Source organism: Notolabrus celidotus, chromosome 21 (genome assembly GCF_009762535.1).
Source record: "Notolabrus celidotus isolate fNotCel1 chromosome 21, fNotCel1.pri, whole genome shotgun sequence".
Lineage (NCBI taxonomy): Eukaryota > Metazoa > Chordata > Actinopteri > Labriformes > Labridae > Notolabrus > Notolabrus celidotus.
In genome coordinates, this window is record NC_048292.1 from 18,949,066 (window position 1) to 18,962,136 (window position 13,071).

Below are 13,071 nucleotides of genomic sequence, written 5' to 3' on the forward strand. Positions count from 1 at the left end.
GCAGTAAGAAGAGGACGACATCACATAAAAGCAAGTACATAAAATTGACTTTTAAGAAGGTATTTAAATGATGCTACAGAATCTAAGATATATGTTTCTTCATTTGTTATTGTTCTTTTCTCACTTTGACACACTTTTGCTGTCTTGAAGTGACTCGTGTGCTGTCAAACTGGATTAAGGGTACCAGTTTTTTCCGCAAAATCACTTCTGGTTTTGTCTAGTTGGATGTTTTGCAGTGTGATCTGATGCGGAGGCCTTACCTTGAACCAGCTGAAGCAAATTCTCCACAGATTGAGTTCTCTCTGTGGGGATTACGTGATGTTCCAACATGTCTGCTGATGTCTACCTGGGGGGATGTGCGTTTTAGCGTAGCTCTGAAAAGTGAGGATTATTTTAGAGGCAAAAAAAGTCTTCAGGGATTCCATTTTTCAGAGAATTAGTCAGAGAAGTGGAACATTGCTTACAGGAGGTGAAACTAGTGTAAACACATGTCTGGCTATGTGATTGAAAAACTGTGTGATTCTCATGTGAAACGTGCAAGACGTGTTGACATCACCGTTCACTACGGCCCCGCCCCTGCACACCGCTGATGCTGATGCTGATCCCCCCGTTGCATCAGCACCATTTAGAGAGAGAGAGAGAGAGAGAGAGAGAGAGAGAGAGAGAGAGAGAGAGAGAGAGAGAGAGAGAGAGAGAGAGAGAGAGAGAGAGAGAGAGAGAGAGAGAGAGAGAGAGAGAGAGAGAGAGAGAGAGAGAGAGAGACTACCCAACCCTGGCAGAGCGTACAGGCGTCAGACGGCGGCCACAGCATCCCGGTTACGCACCGTTCAGAAGGCCTCATCGACGGTTCGCAGCGCCAGAAAACATCCGAAGACGGAGTGACACACAGCCGGGCACACGGCCACAGCTACAGTCAGTGATGGAGAGCCTGCTGGATAATCCAATGAAAGCCGTTCTTTACCTGAAGGAACTCACCACCATCGTCCAGAACCAGCAAAGCCTGATCCAGACGCAGCGCCAACGCATCGACGAGCTCGAGCGGAAGGTGGAGGACCTGATCGGAGAGAACCGGCAGCTTCGGGACCCTCACCACTACGTCCAGCAGCAGCCCGCTCAGCATCACCACCACCACCACCCCCACCCTCCACAACATCACTCGACCCACCGCAGCGCCAGTCCCCAAGCACCGGCCCACCTCCATCAGCACCCGGGGAAAGCTGCGGCGCATCTCGGCCAGCAGGCGCAGCAGCAGCAGGCGCAGCAGCAGCAGCAGCAGCAGCCGCCTCTACCGCAGCATCCGCAGCAGATTCCCGGGCTCTCCGCCCAGCCTCAGCAGCACCAGAGCGCCCCTGCGCCGTCCTCCCACCACCCGCAGCAGCTGCAGCTCGTGCCCACTTCGCCGCAGTCTCCTAAAGCGAGCCAAGGAAGCCCGGACTCCGGAGAGGAGGACAAGAGGAGTCCCTGCTGCAAGTCTCTGGTTCCGCAGACTCCGACCACGCTCTGCCGCTCCGTTGGACTGGCCAGGAAAGCGGAGTAAGTTGTTTTCATGATGTGCACATTATTCCACCTCCATCTCCTGTCTCAAAACAGACTCAATAATAAATTCAGTGACCCTAATAAGATGGATATTGTGGCTCTGTGCTCCGGCAGATTTTCATATCTAAATATAGTAAATATGTTTGGACAGCAAACACATAATACCCTCAGAGGGCCACCAGAAATAACGCTAATATCTTCACTCAGGTAAGCTGATATTTTGGAAACCTACAGAAGAAAAGACTTAAGATGCTGTACTATGAAATCAAACACACTGTGTGAGTCTTTGCCTTTGATTAACTTCACATCCCCTCTGACAAGCCCAGGCTTAATGTTCTGACAGGTAATTCAAGCTCCTCCAGAATTTTCACATTATTCACTTCGATGTTGCCCTGTGAAATCAATTGCATGCTTAATGGATATTGATCGGGAGGACCCTGGCTGGCATTTTAACTGTGGTCGGCTTGTTGATTCTGCACCAAGGTGGACTGTCACTCCTCTTTGGAAGTGACCACCAGAGGTGAATCTAGAGCTGGGCGATATTACAAAAGATGTTATCATGATATTTGTTTTTCACATCAGTCGATATCGATAATTATCCCGATATAAATTAAACCATTATTTCATTTAAATTTAAAGACAGATCTTTCCTCCGGAGTGAAAGTTGAAGAAACCAGACAGTTTGTTAGCTTGTATCTGGATTTAGTTCTCTGATGAGCTTCTTGAATCATTCATTTTTGACAGTGCTAATAGGAAGCATGTTTGTGTGTAAGATGAGATTTTTGTGAATTTTTAGTTTGTAGATTCTTATTTTTCTCAGGTGGAGATCATTTGCACAATCAGATTTATTTAAACACATCCCAAAAGTGTATTAAGTTTATAGTTGACGTAGAGACAGCGCAGTGTTAGACTAACGGCTCTGCTTTGAGCTGGTAGGTTTTGCTGTTTCTCGTTGCAGCTGTGTTTACATTCCGCTCCAAATGTCTGGAAGCCTGCTTACCTCTTACCCTGCGTCATGATTGGCTGTTCAATGTCGTCCTCTTCTTCTGTCTAATGTTGGGTGGCAACTAGCGTTTAAGACACATTAGAACCCCCTCCCTTTCAAGTGTTTGGGGGGTGTAATGACAGGTTTAAATAATCCAAGGAATAATTTTCTTATCGAACATTTGTTATATTCATATTGAGAAAAATCATATCTCGATAATTATAGTTTTCGAATTATCTCCCAGCCCTAGATGAAGCGAGATGTTGGTCAACTTTTCTCCTCTTACTGAGGCTCTTTTTCCTCTGTGCCTCCTCATGTGTTCATCTTCCTTTGAAAGTCTAATGAGATGAGGATTTTTTTCTTAGAATTGCACCTGTTTTTAGGCTCGGCAGATGCCGGGAGAGCTTGGTGACACTGTAAACACAGTTTTAGAACAAGCACAAAGCACAAACTCCTAAAGGGAAATCGCTGACTTTGATACAAATGTCAGCACTTTCAAAAAGCACCTAAAAATAAGGTTCTAATTTACAGGCTGGAAGACTACAGTGCTTGTTCCTCGTTGAGATACAAACTATAAGATGTTACACTGACACAAATACACACACACACACACAAAAATCATGGTTATATAGTCTATTTAGCAGGGTATCTCATGATATGATATTATACACTTCAATGGAATACAGTTAATATGGTACAACATGATGTGATACCATGCAGTATGGATATGGATATATGATGTGACATTATATGACACGATACATTAAGGTATGATATGATACCATAAGATAGATACAGAAATATTGTATGATACAACACAGCTCCATTCATTCAGATGAGTTAGCAAGCTTTAAACACTGAATTAAAACTGCTGTCAGCATCAAAGTGTACGGTTGTTCGGTGCTTAGTTATCAGAATCGATACTCAACCACAAACTCAAGCTCTCCAGAATTCCGACAGGATTATGGCCGTTTCTGAGCAACCCGTGTTTTGGTGTTAAGAATTTAAGAGTGTCTGTGTTAACTCGTGACGTTGAACCGAACGTGTCGGTGATTGTAGCGATTACAACAGCTGTTGAAAAATGAAAAGAGTGCGCACAAATGCCTCCAAGTTTATTTTGTTTTGTTACATATAATAAACACATCAGATATGTGTTTAATGAAAAACGAAAAGCCTTTGTGAGAGGTGCCTTCGGCTGACAGTCACCAGTTAAAAGGGTCACCCTTTACACTGCAACACCACCAGCGTCTGTAGCTGCGAGCTATTAAATCTCTTCTTTATCCAGGCTTGGTTCAATCAGGTTTAACTGTAATTAAATAATATAACCTGCTGAACATTTCAACCCAGTTTTCACTGTGGAAAAAGGATTACGACCTGTTCTGAGCAACCAGTGTTTTGGTGTTAAGAGTGACCGTGCCAACTCGTGATGCTATTTCTAGACACAAGTTTACCTCTATATTCTTCCTTGTCATCATTGCTGTATGATAAACAGCAACATGTATCAGCTGTAAATTAACATTATACACTTGGAATCGCTGTGAAAATATAAACAGAAAACAGGCGACACGACTATCAGAGAGACCACACTGCCCTCAAGCATTTCAGCAGATTAATGTTAGGCGATACGGACACATCGACGCACAAGTATGTAGCGTCACGTCCGTGTCAATGCTGCATAGGGTCGATGCAGAAGGACAAACCAGCCTTAAGTGTTAAATGGATACTGTCATACAAAGCTAATGCTTGTTCTGTTATTAAGTCCTGTAGTCAATTTTTTAATCCGTTAAACAGTGCCAAAATGCAACTTATTTTATAACCAATGATCACTCTAGGTATTTTTGTGCCAGTCCCTCATCCCAAACTCTCTATTTGATTATTTTCTTCCTCTTCCTCTTATAAACAAAGACACAGTTATATTGAGTGTGGGGCTCTAACACGACAAAACTATTTTTTGGACATGATACATACAAAATAATCAAATACAAGTCCTTTTTCACCAGTATCCGGAAAGTCACCTTGTATTTCATGTTGCTATGTAGGATCCCTGTTGCATGTTTCTTACATCAACCCCAGGTTTTTACTGATGCAGAAAAAAAGAACCTTGGATCTTCTTTGATTTGATAGAAAAAAATGCAACCTTCAACTTTTTATTGCCCTGTATGCTTCAGAACCGTCCATGACGCGGATTGTTCTTTGCCACTATCAAGGTCACATGAATTGCCTCCACCAGAGCAGCACACTGTAACACACACAACACAGCACACTGAGCCCCATCTGTTCCAGCAGGCTGCATTTTCATTGTTCCTGTTAATCCAGATTGATTTATCTTGCCATTAAGATGAAATTCTTGGAGAGGGCAGAGGTCAGGAATCCTATACATTAGCATTGCTAAATGAAACACTACTGGCGAATGAACACATCAGATATGAGATGCACAGGAAAAAAAACAACTCAATAAATCCCCTTAAAACTTTGAGAGATTTATGAAAATAATGAGAGGGAGCATATGCACACTATTTTATCGGTAATGTGAAAGCAGTGATACATGAAAGGCAAGACAAGTGACGGAGCATTGTAATCTCCACTTAAAGCAATGATCCCAGTCAGACAAGATGGTGTATGGCTGTGCTGTCAGTGCCGCCGGAGAAGTTATATATTTCTACAAACAGGCTGATGACAGGGATGTGTCAAAAACATATTACCAAGGGTCTGTGTATTTACCTATGGTGTTCCTTGACATAGAGCTGGGTGACATTGCAAAAGATGTTGTCACGATAACATTTTTCATATCAGTTGATGTCGATAATTATCACGATAAATATCAAATCAAATCATATCATTATTTGATTTACAATTAAAGTTAGATTTTTGGCCTTTAGTGAAAGTTGAAGAAACCAGACGGTTTGTCAGCTGGAGTTTGTGCTAACAGGAAGCAGGTCTTTTGTGTAAATTTTTGGGAAGTTTTAGTTTGTAGATTCTTATTTTTCTCTTGATTTAGATTTACAACAAAGATATGTCAAACTATAAACTGTGTGTCAGTTAAGTAGAGTATAGTTTTGAGTAGTGCATTCCCCTTTAGGATTATCAGAGGTTACGGGTGGAGTGATATTGTTTCCCACGGTGCAAGGAATCCATCACGGTTATTCAGTGTTCAGTTGTACTACGGTCGGGGTGGACTTTAAATATGAAGTGTGTTGAAGTGCACAGCAGAAGTTGTCTCAAATTTGTATCAAACATTTTTTATATTAAGTTGAGAAAAATGATATCACGATAATGATCGTCAACGAATTATCGCCCAGCCGTACATCGACTTATGGTTCCTCCTGTGAATTACTGCAACTTTTGGATTCTTTAGTGGGCTACAGTTGTCTTCGCAGCCAGTCTGTTGCACTTTAAAGGTTAAGTTTGAGATTGGGATTTCAAAATACAGACTCTATTAAGTCGTCCCCTCTTCCTTTGGCAGTAAGAGTAGAAGTGGGATCAAAACACTCTGTAGTGTGCGACCGGAAGACACTTGTACACAGGTGTCCCGGAAGAGCTGGTTCAAGGAGAGGAATAACTGAAAATCACACTGTAGTGGACATAAGATATAATGGAAACAGGCAACCATCAAAGACAGGTTTATGGTTATTAGTAGATAATCAATGGAGCAAGTCTGAAAACAATCCCAGAATACTTAATTGTATTGAATTTTCCACTATTTCCCTAACTCATCAAAGTTTTTACTTCATATAAAGGAAGCAGGGAATCCATTTGCAAAGAACTAAATGAATAGTTGTGCTCGCTCTTGCATTCTCAATCTCATCCAGTGTCATTATGTTGAATGCAAACTTTGGCTGCCTTCAGCTCCGAACAGTAAATGCGGTTGAAAAGTTGTTTCCAATTCCTAGTAGACTTTTTGTTGTGGTATGAACTCAAACTTCTTGTATAGAGAATCGGAAGTGTTGCAATTTTGTTACTCAGCAGGAGAAAGAATCTTAAGGGGCCTATGTGATCTGAGGGAAGCCTTCAGCAACCCTGACTACTATTCTTTCTCCCCACTCTCTCTGTCAAATGTGCCTCCCAGTCTTTCAACTTACATTTTCCTTGTTTTGATTTTCCTCCAATCTTTGACTCCTTGTTCCCAAGTTGCAAAAGATACTTTTGTTCCTGTACCTTAGTCACCAAATTCACATGGCAGACATTTTTCTTTTACATCAGGCACAGGGTGGAAGGTTCAAATGCATTTACAATGACACACTGGGGTGTTTCGGGTTTGCAAAATAGTTGGAAATCTGAAAATTAGCACTAAGGTTGATCAGCGAAAAACCAACTGAAATTTAACATCCATGGAAAGAATTACCATGTGGATCTTTTTAGTCCCTTGATTGTGTATTTTTGGTATATCTCCTTAACCATCTCATCCATCCTCAGTTCCTTGTCCTACTCTCTTTTCCGTTATCAGCAGTTTTTTTCTACAAACTGGATTGGTATTCATTCCAATCCTCCAATAGTCAGGCTCTCCACCACTTAACCCATCTCCCTGCTGGGCTGGAGCGCTCAGTCCACCCTGTCCTTAGGTCCTCTTTATACACTCAGGGGCTGCCAAAAGTGTGTGTGTTACAATGAGAGAGTGGGAAGATTGGACTGTGTGTTCAGGAGGGAGTCGGGGAGAGTGACAAGCACAGCTAAGGTGTTTGTCTGCCTACAGAGGCGTGTGTGTGTCTGATAGGCAGCAATCCTGTTGCCTGAGGTCGAAGTCCCAGGGTCCTCATATGGCTCCAGGTGCTTCTCAGCTGCTTCCCTGCCTCCCACACACACTTGCAGATACGTTAAGCTCTTGGTCGAATATGAGAGGTACTTACTAATGCATATGAACACTAACATTCCACATGTCATCTGGGAGCCTACATAATTTTCCACATTGGCTGTGACACTCACCATGCCCTCATTTCTGCTGCTTTCGGCCAACTGGAGCAAAGTATGTATGCCATCTCTTGCCTGTACCCCGTCTCCTTCTAGAATAAACTGGGATATATAGAGAGCACTGAGAGATAAGGGGAGCGGGGTTTAGCCCTCTCATGCACGCACATATATACATTACAGAGAACCCTACAAAGTGCCTGCTGGGTGCTGCAGTCTCTCCATGCTCTGGCGCTCTCAGATCAATGAGCCTGGAGCTCGGCCAGCACATGCCTCAACAGCTATGCTTACCCTTTAGAGTCACTCAAGCCTTGATTTCAACCTACTACAGCCTTATCTGAAAGCCAAACTATTTTTTTAATCTCAAAATATCACACGCCTTTTCTCCAAGTAACATAAATAAACACAAGGTTAGACCTTAGAGCCATAGACCTGTTTTCACCATGTGAAAAGTAACTTTCAAGAACTGATTCATTTTTGCTGGTTGGAGGAGGTTTTCCTCGCTGTAAATCTACAGCTGGGGAGAATTTGCTCAAAAAGAAGTTGACTCCCGAGGAGGGCTTTCTCCTATAAAGTTCAAGATCAGCCAAGAAAACCCTGGGTCAGCTTTTGTTTGTTGTTTGTTTTGCTTACAAGAATCATACCAGGAACAAAAACATAATAACCAGGTAATTTAATAAGGTAAACAGCATTTTCCTGTGCAAAATATTTCTTTCTGAAGCTCGATGGCTTGGCATTGGGGACTGCTAGCTCAGCTGTTGCTAACTTTATCAGAGTAGCTGACAATTCTTTATCCATTTATAAAAATGTTGTTAAAAATTAAGGAATGGTGACTCTAAACTAGGGCTGGGTGATAAAACAATAACAATTATAATTATATAATTTTCTCAATATAAAGATATCAAATGTTCAATTAACAAAATCAATATATTTAAACCTCTAATGTGTCTTAAACGCTAGTTGCGACCATAGACTGTAAAAAATGGACATAGAGTATTATATATGACGTCACCAATCTGTTCCTGAAGCGCTGTTTTGAAGCCTATCGTCGGGGTTGCAATATTGGAAACGCTGAACACAACCTAACTTCTTCCACGCTAGTGTGAGGTAAAGAGGCAGGCCTTTAGCCTTTTCACTAACAGCTATAGGGTGCCCGCCTGTCAATCAAGTCAGCCATGTCCTTATTAAGGCAAAACTTAGATGTTTAATATCTTTGAAAGTAACAAGTTATAAAAAAAAGCACCCCCTGTACAGTGTGTGCCGATAGCAAAATTAGCTACTCATACCTAAACCGTTTTTTGAAACAGGCTTTAAACTTGTCTATTTCTCACAAACGGTCTGGTCTCTTAAACTTTCACTCAGGAGCAAAAATCTGCCTTTAAAATTACATTAAGTAATTATTTGATAAGTATTGTGATAATTATCGATATCAACTTATATGAAATTTATTAGTGTGATATTAGTCAATATCGCCCAGCAATACAACAAACATTATGAAAGTCGTTAGCTTAATATGTTTTAATGTCCAGTCACAGCAGTGTTTTGGATTACTGTCAGAAATATGTGCCTCACAGGTAAAACATGAGGCTCATGTGGGATGATATAGAAGTTTGTTGAGGAGTTGAACAAAAAAAAAAAAAAAAAAGCATCAAATCTTTGCAACAGTCATGTAACTGACAAAATACTGAGTCAATGAATGGTTGTGTATTTGTAAAAGATGAGTCCATCTATTGTTTCCCCATTTTTCAAAGCTCATTTTTGGTCTTAACTCCTGAGGGAAACAGCTGGCGTTAGGCACTGCATGCTAGGCTATGTTTGTCTGTCTGTCTGTCCATTGTTGCTGAGCAGATATAGAGCAGTGGGAGGGATAGAGAGAGAAGTAGATGGGTGGGTGACCGATGCATGGAGCTGCAATGGACATTTTGTTCCACTCTGTTTGTCTCGTGCTCTCTCTCTCTCTGTCCTGCTTTCTGTATTTCCCTTCCTGCCACCATTACTCGAGAGCTAGAACCTCCCATCCTTTGCTTTTTAGCTCAGTTCCCCTCCCTTCTGTCTGGATGGGAATCACGTCTGCTCGGTTATGACAGGGTGGCTTGGCTCTGCTGCTGCTGGAATCCAAATCATGAATATCACATTTGGTGTGTAGTGCTTTTAAATTGCTTCATTTCTCAGAGGATGTAGCTGGCGGGTGATTCCGACTCCCTGGTAGAATATTAGCTTCTTTCATGCACAAGTTGAGCAAGGCGAAAGACAGTCCCAGTTGACGGTAATTCAGCCGCGTGTGCAACCGTGTGCATTGTGTGAGTGTTGAAGGTGGTATTTGTTTCTGTGTTTGGATGTCTAAAAGACAAGAGAACAGCTGTTTGAAAGGATTTTTTTCTCATCAAGAATTTTATGCCAACTTTTTCTTGCCACCAATCTTGGTCTGGGTTTTTTTATTTAGCACTGCAAATCCTTTTCCAAAATAAGTATTTTCCAAGGATAATGGTCACACTGAAGCCACTGAAATTCAATCAAATTAGCTACTCAGACCTAAACTGTTGTTTGAACCAGGCTGTAAACATGTTTATTAATGCTGCAAAGATCGCCTTTTTTGAATTGGTGTGTATGTGGTTTCCAGGGGTTCTGCAGCCAGCCTCATGTGGACACTCCATGAACTGCAGTTTTAAGCACTTCCGCATGGGCTTCATATTTTAAGACCGGAGGGTGCCGCAGACATAGAAACAAAAGGCCTTTTTTCGACCGGAGGAACTTTACCCCTGAACTACATTTGTTTTAACCAGTGGACCCAGGGTCTAAATTTAGTTCAGGGGTAGATAATCTCCCCCCTAAAAAGCCCCTGCTAGGGGGGTAGTACTTTTCAAAGGTTCCAGGGCTTTCAGGGGGCAGGGCCTGCAATGCTGAAGGTGTCTGATTGGTAGATTACCTGCAGTGTTTTTATTCCGCCCGCCGACCACAATAACATCACACACATCTGTGATTCACTTGATTTCTCTTTCTTTCATTTGTTTTTATTTGTTCTATCTTTTTTGTATGTGTGTGTACTTTTCCAAAGAAAAAGCTGTGATTCACTTGATATAGCAGCTTGTAATAGCAGTCTTCTCTAAACCCACCGCGATTACGTCTCTCCCGGTGTTACGGTTTTAAAAGTGACCCTGTAAACTGGAGCCCTTCAGCTGAACGTGTCAGTGTTTGTGGAGTTTACACAGCTGTTGAAACACAGAGGGAGTTCCTGGGAATGCAAACTAGTTTAGTTTTTATTAAGATTTCAAAATATCCTCATCAGATATTTACACGTCTCTCACGTGTTGATTCAGTGAATCCATCTGTGATGAAATATAGCACGATCTAAAACAGCACGAGCTGAGTCTCTTCCATGCTAACAGGCTAACTGTTGTGATACCTGCCTGTCCGTCTGCTTCTATGGTGTCATCTGTGATGAATGACATTCGTCTTTGTTTTACTGCCCTCTACTGGTCTGGTGGTGAAGTGCATTTACATTTATTTTTTCTCCATACGTCACTGGCCTGATTTGCACAATCTACCGCAGACTTCAGCCGTCGAAACGCAGACAACAAAGAGGGCACAGGGACCTCTTAGTTTGAGGGAAAGTAGTTCTGGGGGCTAAAAGACCCAGGAACTCTTGCACTTAAAGGGACTTGATGTGCACTAATGCCAGTATTTGAGACTAGAGCAGGACATTTCTTCTCTATATCTTTAAAACTTCTGTCAAATACAATAACCCTAGCATGTATTTCTCAGAAATGTGGTTGGAAATAGAAACCTGCAGAAAGTTGTCAAAACTACCTGTATCTGAATCAAAAGCTTCTTTCTTTAGCAGTTTTTATTTTGAGTGGATCCTTGGCCTGAGTATTTCTTTTTCAGTCAAAATAGTATGCATCTATTGACTAATGATGTGTGCCATTTCCAGCCAGCAGCTTTTGATTGTTGTTATACTTTTGCTGGCCATGCTGAACTTCTCCTTGCCAGATATCTTGTTCAAAACAAGAGGGGACTGTGATTATGGAGGATGACAGAGAGACAGGCTAAATAAATATATCGGTACAGAAAAGCTTATGTCACATTACATACTGAGTAGTTTGTCTATTGTCCAATTATTTTCATAACTTGGCTAAAATTCAGTCCAGTTTCTTTATAATGTCCTCGGCATCTATGCCTCCTAATCAATCAAAGTTTGGCTCGTCCTTGATTTTCTGTCTAAACATGGCCCTTAAACGACAGTCCTCTGCCACTTAGGCTACATGCCCAGCGCACCAAAAAGACTCGAGTGTCATCCTCATCCTCGACACTTCCAGCTGACATCATGTTTTATATGTTAATATTGCACATGGAAATGTACGGCTCTGCATACAATTTGAATAACTATGAGCTTGAACTGCTGTTTCAGAGTAAGCTGTCTCCCTCATGGTCGGGGGCAAAATTATTCACATATTTGATTGATGCATTTCATTTCTGTTCCAAGCAAATGAACAGTGGGCCTAATGAGCAATCTGCAGAGTGTGTGTCATTAGTATGCAATCTACATATGTCTGAGCTGTGTTTGCAAATGGCAGTGCCATCAGTGGTTGTCATCTGGCGTCACTCAAACTGATTGCATAATGCAGGCGGATAATTTGATTGGACAATCAAAGCTTTCTCACAATCAATCCCTCTTTAACTATTCACATCCTGACACTTACTTTTACAAGCCAAATAGAAATTTCTGAGACACCATTTATTTACTTTAAGGTAGGGCTGGGCGATAAATTGATAACTATCATTTTAGTGATATAATTTTTCCCAATATAAATATGACAAATGTTGGATAAAAAAACTATGTATTTATACCTATAATTACACCCCCCAACCACTGGAAAGGGACGGGGTGCTAATGTGTCTTAAACACTAGATGCGACCCAGCATTAGACAGAAGAAGAAGAAGACATTGAACAGCCAATCATGTCGCAGGGTGAGAGGTAGGCGGGCTTAAAGACGTTTGGAGCGGAATTTAAACACAGCTGAAAGGAGCGACAGCGACACTGAAGAAAACACAAAACCTACCAGCTCAAATCAGAGTCGTTAGTCTAACACTGTGCTGACTCGGTGTTAACTGTTAACTTGATACACAATACAAAATAACAATCTACAAACTAAAACTTCACAAAAATCTCATCCTACACAAAAGACCTGCTTGCTGATAGCACTGTCAAAAATGAGGGATTCAAGAAATTTATCAGAGAAGTAAATCCAGATACAAGTTATATAGACTGATATGAAAAAATTATCGTGATAACATAATTTTTGATATTGCCAAGCTCTACTTTCAGGACGATATACTCTTACGATTACATATTAAAAGGAACCTTTCTAAAAAAAAATAATGTATTGTTAGAACAGGCTAACTCAACAGCTGTTTATCATCGATACGCTAAAAAACTATACAGGGTAATAAAAGCAACATTTTTCAGTGTGTCAGTAATAAAAATAATACCACATATGTCATGGGTAGGGATGGGTACCTTTCACATTTGAACCAATACGGTACCGATACCCGACACCTGGGAATCGGTACTGGTACTCAACGGTACCAATTTTCGGTACTTTTGTGTGTTTATGTGGTAATAAATGTTAATTTGTTTAATAATAAA

General features: G+C 41.4%; 1 protein-coding gene across 1 annotated transcript in view; it reads left to right on the forward strand.

The window, feature by feature from the left end:
• Positions 1 to 733: 733 nt before the first annotated feature.
• The window catches only part of LOC117805160 (IQ motif and SEC7 domain-containing protein 3-like), a gene marked incomplete at its 5' end in the record, with an annotated part of 137,735 nt that continues 125,397 nt past the window's right edge, over positions 734 to 13,071 (forward strand). Inside the window, 3 exon segments of the mRNA XM_034673793.1 lie at positions 734 to 832; positions 834 to 860; positions 863 to 1,533. Coding sequence (XP_034529684.1) covers positions 734 to 832; positions 834 to 860; positions 863 to 1,533 — 797 coding nt within the window.